The following is a 9,490-nucleotide window of genomic DNA, read 5'->3' on the forward strand; positions in this document are numbered from 1 at the left end:
CCGCCTAGTCCGCAAATCACGCAAAACAAATAAAGATAGTAATTTTCTCTTTAAAATTTAAAATATAATAAATTGAATTTTGCATGGAAACCCTACTACATTATTTGCTCTACAATTAAATACAAACGACAAAGTCAAATTTATTTACATAGAACTCATTCAAATTATGAATTTTAGACAACAAGAATAACGTACTGTACTTTTGCATGTTTTTGACTTTTACCAAGTTTGGTTAGAATGAGTCGGTGAGAGAGGTAAACATTTAAGCTATATAAAGGGTTTAGATGGGTTACTTAAGATCACAAGCAAAATCAATTTGGTTAGTGAAGATGGCAACAAACAGAGGCTCAATGGCCTCACTATTTACCATTCTTGTAGTGGTTATGGCTTCTTTAAGCCTACCATTTGAGACCAAAGCTGACCACCATTACTCTTCTCCACCACCACCCTCACCATCACCACCACCTCCAACTCCTGTTTACAAATATAAGTCTCCTCCTCCACCACCACCACCTAAGGAGCACTACAAGTCTCCACCACCACCACCTACTCCTGTTTACAAGTATAAGTCTCCTCCCCCACCACCACCCAAGGAGCACTACAAGTCACCACCACCACCTACTCCTGTTTACAAGTATAAGTCTCCTCCCCCCCCACCACCACCTAAGGAGCACTACAAGTCTCCACCACCACCGCCTACTCCTGTTTACAAGTATAAGTCTCCTCCCCCACCACCACCCAAGGAGCACTACAAGTCACCACCACCACCTACTCCTGTTTACAAGTATAAGTCTCCTCCCCCACCACCACCACCTAAGGAGCACTACAAGTCTCCACCACCACCTAAGGAGCACTACAAGTCACCACCACCTCCCACTCCTGTTTACAAGTACAAGTCTCCACCACCACCACCACCTAAGGAACACTATAAGTCTCCACCACCTCCCACTCCTGTTTACAAATACAAGTCTCCTCCACCACCACCAAAGTCTCCTCCTCCACCACCTAAGGAGCACTACAAGTCTCCTCCACCACCACCACCTACTCCTGTTTACAAGTACAAGTCACCTCCCCCACCACCACCTAAGGAGCACTACAAGTACAAGTCACCACCACCTCCTCACCACTACTAAATAATCTATGAGAAACCAAGGTAAGCTTATTGAGTATTTATTCTTTTAGGCCTCCTTAATTTGAAAAAAATATATATACATTGCTTTAATTTGAATCACTACTGTAAGAATCACGATTGAAAAGTTGCTCCGGGAGAGTTTTTGGAATATCTAGAGAAACTTTTGGGGGCATTAGATGAACAATACTTCTCTCGACATTTTGATAGAAGTTTTCAATATGGGCCAATACCGTTTTAGCAAAAAGGATGAGTATTTTTCGAAATTACCTTTATACCTTCTTCATTTTTTGGTAAATCATACAAATTAACCATGGGTACCCATTTTGTTGAACTTTCCTTGATGCCATCGTTTTCAACTTAACTAAACCCTAAATCCTAAACATGGTTCTGAATTTTGATATTGTAAAAAATAAAACATGATCTTTTTATTTGAGGGTTAATTACAAAAATATATAAAATCGAAAATGTGACCACAGGGAGTACCCATTATGGTAAAAATAAATAATTAAATACTTGATAAATATTTTAAAACATGGTTGGGCCAGTATTTCCTGCCTCATACAGGAGCATTTTGGTACCCTCCCCATTCGAGTTTTTATCAAATGGATCGATGAGGAGATCCCAATACATCATGTATCAAAGCAATCTTAATCATAATTTATTTCCTCTATTGCAGGCAAGGAGACATCTTAGGATGGCGAAAATCAAATAAAAGGAGAGCTGAAGATTTTTGCTGCACCAGAAGAATAGTGAATCTCAATCTCCTACTAGTGTGTGACTATTGTTTTCTAATAATCATCAATCCATGAAAGAAAAGCAAGTTTGATTAATCTCATGTAACGTAATCTCCACATGTTTGTGCGTAGGATGTTTCATATTTATGTAATTTCCATCCTTTTGGGGATTAAATGATTGATGCTTTTATATATTTACTCATTGTACTTATTTAATGTTCAAACTACTTCCATGTGGGGGCCCTATATCATCATCAAAAAAATATATATATTCTAGTGTTACTAACTATTATATATAAATAATAATAATCTTAAATTAACTATTTAAATGAGTAATGCAAATTCTTCAAATTCAAGTGAAGTTTAAGTGAAATAAAAGTATATCTAGAATGAATTGAAATTTGGAAAAATTTTCAAAGTGGTAGAAATTAAAATTGTTAAATTCCCATTTCAGTGTACAATTCACTTTATTGATACTATTTCCAGAATTAAAACATTTTGGTATGTAGAAAATGCGTTATTTTATAAAGCAGTACATATTTTTCCCACTTTAATATTAGTAAATTGTTCGAAATTCAGCTTTATAAAATGTTAAATGCATTATTTCAAAGGAGTAAATATTTTTCTCACTTTAATTTTGTAAATGGTTAAAAAAATATTCTTTATAAAATAGTAAATTTTTCCTCCACATACCTAAAATGTTTTGATTCCGAAAATGAAAGATTTATCATTTTCAAAATTAAAATCAATATTTGATCATAATGGTAATTTCACATTTTTTTTAGGGCATGTTTTAGTAAATCAGCCTTGAAATTTTGTGAAAATTGTCTTCTAGATATGGGAAATTCTCTGTATGTTTCATATTTAAATTATTATATACCATAGGTCATGTGGATGTGATTTTATCTTCACCCTTCAACTCCTTGAGATCACCAATGCACAAGTTGTTATAGATGTGATATTTTCTTCGCTAGTTATCGTCTTGTACGCATCAATGTGGTGGTACCAATGTTTTAAGGATTTTATTAATGTTCATTAAGAAAAGAAAAATTACTCACAAAATTTTACCACCTAATATTTTCTCTACAATCAAAGACACTCTTATCTTCAATCTATCATCTTAAATCTTGTCTTATTCCTTTGTAAAAATTACTAGACATTCTATAATAATAAAAAATCCCAATCATTGCTTAATTCAAATTAAAATCATATTAAGTTTAAAGTAGATTAATCTTACAATTGAAGATTATTGTAAAAGAATTTGCTTACAGGGTTAAAATGACAAGGTAATTTATAGAATAAATCCCTAAAGATGAGAGACAATCCAAACTCATCAAGACCTCTGCCTTAGATGTGGACTAGGCCATATCACCAACCCTTTGGGGTTAATTTCATACATATAATAGAAGTCGTGACCTTCCTTTAATAGGAAGCGAGTTCAACCATGAAAAAGATTGTCTCCATCAAGCATTTATGAAGATATTTTCCAATGCCAGGTGTGATAAAATTTTCTGTACAAGCCCTTTGTGAATCTAAGAAACAGACTCCAATTCGATTAATGTACCCAAAATTACGTTTAAATACAACGATTATTATTCTTGCCAAAAAAATGTAAATAGTCAATATTGGTGCCGAATTTTTTATAAATTTAAATAGACTGAAAAACTGTACCACGTAGCATTATGTAGATATATTAATGTAAATTCTTTTTCCAAGTAGCCTTATGAAGGTATATTAATGTAAATAGTCATTATGAAGATATTAAATTGATAAAATTAATATAATTGAAAATCTAAGACAAGCCTAACAAAGGTAGAAAAAATGGTGAATCAAGAGACAATCTTATCTTAAACTTTAAAATGAATCTCACCAACTCTACCAAACCCCAAATAAGCAAACTTTCTTCGTTGGATTCAGACCCAGTCCACTGACACCCCAACTTATAGACGAACTTTTTAGTGGGTCCCACTTGATTATTTTCCAACGAAGAAAGTTTGATCGAATCCGCAAATTCCTTGAGTCTTCTTCCCGTCTGTCCGATCAAACTTGCATTTTTTGGATCTGTGATGATCGCAGTTAATCTAAAAGAAACTTCCTTCATTAGTGCTAGATCAACCATCAATGGTGGCCATTGGATTCCTTGCATCACGTTGAAATCGATGATGTGAACCTCGAGATTCCCTTGGGTTGCTTCGAGGATTGCTTGGTTGGCAGTGAAGTGTGAGAACTTCACATAGGGGGAGAGCTCTTGGAGTAACTGAAAGGCAGACATGGTGTCTGTAGGCCTTGGAACAGAATCATATAACAACTCATGAGGAACATCGATGCTTTTGTATTGTAGGCCTTGAGTGAAGAAGAAAGCCAATCTATTAAATGGGTTTGTCCCATTTTCTCGATCAATTAGGAGACTATTAAGCTTTGCGATCACACTCGAAGCTAACGACCAGTTATTCGATTCAACAGCTTCGGCTCCTATCAATAAGAGATCTATTAAGCTACTTCCCTCAATCAATTCTTCTTGAATTCCCCTTAAATCGGAATTCTCTTCTATTATAATCGAATTTTCGTGGTTTTCTTCATTCATCGTGGAACCCAATTCAATGCTAGGGACATTATTTAGATCCATTGTAGTATCTTGATGAATTGAATCGAAATCCATGAAAGAATCATCTTCGAACACTATTGCATTGGGATTTTCACTGATGTCGATGTCAGGGTCCATCTGTAGTAATCTTTCCAAGAATTCATCATTGAAGAAACCAGTTTGGGTGGTATTTGGGAAGGTTGGTTCATCAATTTGAAAGGAAAATGAAGTGGCGTCCAAGCTACATTTGGGAGAACACTAAAGCTTAAACTTTAAACTATAATAACTAATAGGAATCCGAATCCTGTGCTCCTGGGACTTGGATCGTTATCTGATCCAACTTCTTCTTTGCATGCCATCTGGCACATTTTTGTCCAATAACACCATTTTTTACCTATTTCCTTTGTTAAAAAAATCACCCCAATTACACGCTCAAATCCCATGGTATGAAATCATTAATCACCAATCAAGCTCATCTTGGTGGAGGTAAAACATGGGTTGGGAAAAGAGTGGTGATAATATGACTCCCCCACATGGCATACTCAATCGACTACCCCGACGTGGGGTGTGCCAGAAACATAGAATTTATGCATTGGGATACACATCTGCACATCCCCATAAATCTGAGCAGATTTGTATCCCGATGAAAAGAAATCTATGATTATGGCACACTCCATGTCAGGAGAGTCAATTGAATATGCCACGATGGGGAGTCATATTATCATGACTCTAGGGAAAAACTGATGAGATTATTAGGCTAAAAATAGTTTCCTACGTGGCAAGAAATTAAAAGAAAAAAAGGAGTTGATTAGCTATCCAACTCCCAGAAGTATTAAAAATTTATTCTTTTTCATTATGAAAAGGAAAAGAAGAGAAATGTTAGTTCGTGGCCATCTACAGCGCATTTTAGTGAAATTGTAGGTGCTATATTTAAAATACGCTTGGGTGGAAAGCTCTGATGATGCTAACCTACACCATATTGAACCCTGACAAATACCTATGAAGAATTTTTTGTCGAGCCAACCAACGTGAGAACATGCTTAGTGTATGACACATGGACGACAACCATAAGTTTTTGACTTTTTGATCTTTTAAGAAATGATGAAGTCAATAGATGCTTATCGGTTTGGATACATTAATATCCGAATTCGAATCTAAATTTTTGATCTGATATCCGAATTTGAATTTGAATCCGACAGATGTTCTAAAATTCTATCTGAATTCAAATCCAATTATCTTATCTGATATTGGATAATTTTCTATTAGAATTCTAATAATTTGTACATGAAAGAAAATAAAAAAATTTCTTATCCAACTGATTTTTCATTATTAAAAAAAAACTTATTATATATTATATTATTTATATAATTAATAAATAAAATAAAATAATATATATTATATTATATTATTTATATAAAAAATTAATCAAATAAAATAATATATATCATATATTATTTCGAATCGGATATTATCGGTTTCAAAATATTAATATCTAAATCCGTATCCCATAAGGATTCAAATATATAAAACTATACGAATTCGAATCCGATATCCAAAAATTTTAGAAAATATCCAATTTTTCGAATTCGAATTTGAATTGGATTCAAGTTTTTGACTATCCATTGACATCCCTATCAAATTCGAGTTTTTGACTATCCATTGACACTCCTACACCAAGGGGAGTACTTGTTTTCTTGTGAAATATAAACCTTGGAAAACTAAAGATGACAAAAATATCCTTTGGTCCTCAAGAGTTGGTGACTTTGTCTTTGATTCTCACTTCTTTGATTATATATTAGTTCAATAAACATTTGTTCTTAGTTATCTTCATTAAAAAAGAAGTATCGAAGGATGTTAAGGGGTATTTGTGCCAAAAATGAATGTATTGTTATTACACTCACAATCACCACCGTTGCATCTTGATCAAATGGTTAATGAAGATGAAATGCATGTGCTAAGTAGACCCCTACCGGTTGTCTCTAATAGTTTACTAGAATATCTAAGGGATGCAATATTCTAACCAAATAGACATGTTGTCTTTACCTGTAATTTCTAGACTAGGTCGATTCTTATTTGACTCGATCGAGTTGTAACATGATCGGTTAAGTCCCCATCCTATTTTTTGTTCGAATCAATTTTTATTTTATTTTATTTAAATTCTTATATTTAGTTAATTAAAACATAATTTTTTTTTCTTTATATGATATAAAAAGTACATGATTGATTTCGTTATCTCAAGACTTAAACTTTCTTAAACATAATGATGGAGATTGAGGAAGATGTTAAAGGCAAGTTTGGATACACAAAAAAAAAGGTAATTTTTTAACTTCTGAAAGTTATCAAGTTTGTTTAGATTTATTTTAAAATATTACTATTAAAAAGTAAAAAATCCTTATTTTTTGAAAAGTAAAAGAAAATTATATTTTACTTTCTAAAAGTTACTTTCTTCCTATCTACTTTCTATCCAAATTGACTCTTTATATAAAATTAGAATTTGATAGTTAAAGTGGAAGTGTGCTTCTGAAGTACTATATGAGAAGAACATATCAATCAAACTAAAAAGAACATATCATAAAACAACAGTAAGACCAACTATGTTCTATATAAATTAAGGTTTGACAATCACAAAGCTACATGGTAATAAATTGAATGCGGCAAAGATGAAAATATTGAGATGGGTGAGTGGAAAGATAATTTTGATAGTAAGTTTTAGTTTTATAGCTCTAGTGCTTTGAAAGAGTTTTTTGTAAAGTTGTTCATGGTGAATTAAGCTACTGAAATTGAAGAAAGTTGATGTTGTTATTGAAGCAATTTGCTGAATTGAGTATACAGTTTGGTAACATGTTGTCTAATTGTGTTGTTAAAATGTTGAACTGTTTGGTAACCTACTGTCTAGAATTTGCTGGATGAAATTAAAAATAATATTAAAAAAAGATTATTTATCTAATATAAGTAATAATACATTAATAATAAGAATAAACATAGAATTTAATATTTTAGAAAAAAATCAATTTCATTTTTTTTGTATTAACATACTTAATGTCTATCAAATAAATAATAAATAATTAAATAAAATTTTGCATCATTATATATATATGGCATTATAAATTTGTTAAGCAATCTCATCTCACACAATATTCATACCACCAATCAATTCATTACATTCATTTGGTGTCGTATTAGACGTGTCTCCACTATCAATGTCAACATTTTTATCATCATATTGTGTAAACCAACTATCAGTAACTGATTGTTGTCGGATGAAATTATGCAAAGCTATGTACACACATACAATACGTGTATGAGTCACAAAAAAGTATGAAGTCATTCGTTTCAAAATCAAAAATTATTCTTCAGTACATCGAAATAATGCTCAATAATGTTTCTACACGAAGAGTGATAATAATTAAACCACTCCTTATTCATTCTTGACCCATTTCCTCTACAAAAATTATGTATGTGATACTGTGTATTACGATATAGTATAAGATATCCTCACATATTTTGATAACCCGTATCAACCATGTATTATTTTCCTAGAATAATTAAGATATTTTTTTTTCAATAAATTTAAATTACCTTAATGGGTATAAAAAATATCTACAATAAAAAAATAAAATAATATTTCATTATCAGTAGGAAGATGCAGGAAATTCAAATTCGAATTACTAAGCACAGATTGAAAGACTCGTCAATTGTGTGCCGAACCTTACCATCCAACTAAAATAAAAGTGAATTACATGTCAAATGAACAAATACTAAAATATTATGTGTAAATTCTATTTTTCTTCATAATCGAAATGGTATTTATTTATCAAATGGTATAACTGTAGTTATATGAGTCCCGTCGATTGCACCCACGCAATCATATTTCATTTAAAAGTAAACATTAAATAATTATTCTATTATTAATTATATTAATTCAAATATTAAATAATTAATTACCTTAAATCATGAAAAATATCGTTGATCTGTTAATATTTTTGGTGGTGTGACGCTTAAGTTAGGGACTTTTATTAAGTTATAGGCAAAATTATATAATGTTTGCAATACATGATAAAATATCGATTTATCGTTTCACTAAAATATTGGAATCTATCCTGATTATTTCTATACCTAAATTATTCTCAATTGTATATAAAAAAAATTATAATTTATTCAACTCTCACCACTCTACTATCGTTAAGCAATCATCTATCACTCATAAAATAACATAATCTATTGAAGACATACTTATCCATATGAAAATTGTTGTAGTAAGGCACTGGATTGTCTGAATCAAGTAGTTCTTGGACATATGAATCATTAAAAAGTAGTGAAGTCCGACATGGTTGTTTCATGCGTCGATTTCTTATATAGTAGTAATGTCATAGTAAAATAAAAAATAAAATTTCTATTTTGTGCTAATATCTGAAATCACCTTGACCCTTTTTTCACTAAATAATGAAAGGGAGTTCGATTGGTAAATTGAAGATTTTTTGAAAAATGGGAGTTGTCACCTAGTTTAGGGTTAAGAACAAAAAACAACTCGAAATGGATATGGATTGGTTCACAGATAAGAGAAATGGGCAAGGGATCAGATTACGAATTTTGAAAGGTGTTAGGCATTGAATCCACCCAATTGAGATGATTGGTCTCTACTATGATCTAAAACTATCATATGGTCAACACACAAAGACTAAACTCAAACTAGGGTCCAACATCATCAATGTATATCGGATTTGCTAAACGAATCTTACAACTAAGATTCTCTAATTATTTAAATGATTCTTCAAATTTCGTACAAAAAGTGAAAATTTGTGAAAAAACCTTAATTATATCCCATGATAACTAATTAACAATACACATATGCAAATATTTTCTAAATCAATAACAATGGGAATTTGTGAAAAATTTTCAAATTAGAAAATGTGTAATGTGAAATTTCTAAAATGGTGACTTGTGAAGTTTTTAATTAGAAATTTAAGGATATATAATGAATTTCAAAATTAGAAATAAATTTTTCAAAATAGAAAATTATAGGCATAGGATGAACTCTCA

The 9,490-nt window shown here is 31.5% G+C and overlaps 2 protein-coding genes across 2 annotated transcripts; one reads left to right on the forward strand and one right to left on the reverse strand.

Annotated features, from left to right (window-relative positions):
• The first annotated feature begins 329 nt into the window (after window positions 1-329).
• On the forward strand, window positions 330-2,060 carry LOC147381443 (uncharacterized). The gene is made up of 2 exons (XM_086430403.1): window positions 330-1,153; window positions 1,809-2,060. The coding sequence occupies exon 1, from the start codon at window positions 330-332 to the stop codon at window positions 1,131-1,133; it is 804 nt and encodes a 267-aa protein (XP_086286529.1). The 3' UTR covers window positions 1,134-1,153; window positions 1,809-2,060.
• Window positions 2,061-3,658: 1,598 nt separating this feature from the next.
• LOC147381444 (protein NODULATION SIGNALING PATHWAY 2-like) lies at window positions 3,659-4,588 on the reverse strand. Its single transcript, XM_086430405.1, has 2 exons — window positions 3,766-4,588; window positions 3,659-3,669 (listed from the first exon to the last, which is right to left on the reverse strand). The coding sequence occupies exons 1-2, from the start codon at window positions 4,586-4,588 to the stop codon at window positions 3,659-3,661; spliced, it is 834 nt and encodes a 277-aa protein (XP_086286531.1).
• Window positions 4,589-9,490: the final 4,902 nt, after the last annotated feature.

Source organism: Akebia trifoliata, unplaced genomic scaffold (assembly GCF_017979445.1).
Source record: "Akebia trifoliata isolate Shusen 1 unplaced genomic scaffold, ASM1797944v1 Contig00491, whole genome shotgun sequence".
Taxonomy (NCBI): Eukaryota; Viridiplantae; Streptophyta; class Magnoliopsida; order Ranunculales; family Lardizabalaceae; genus Akebia; species Akebia trifoliata.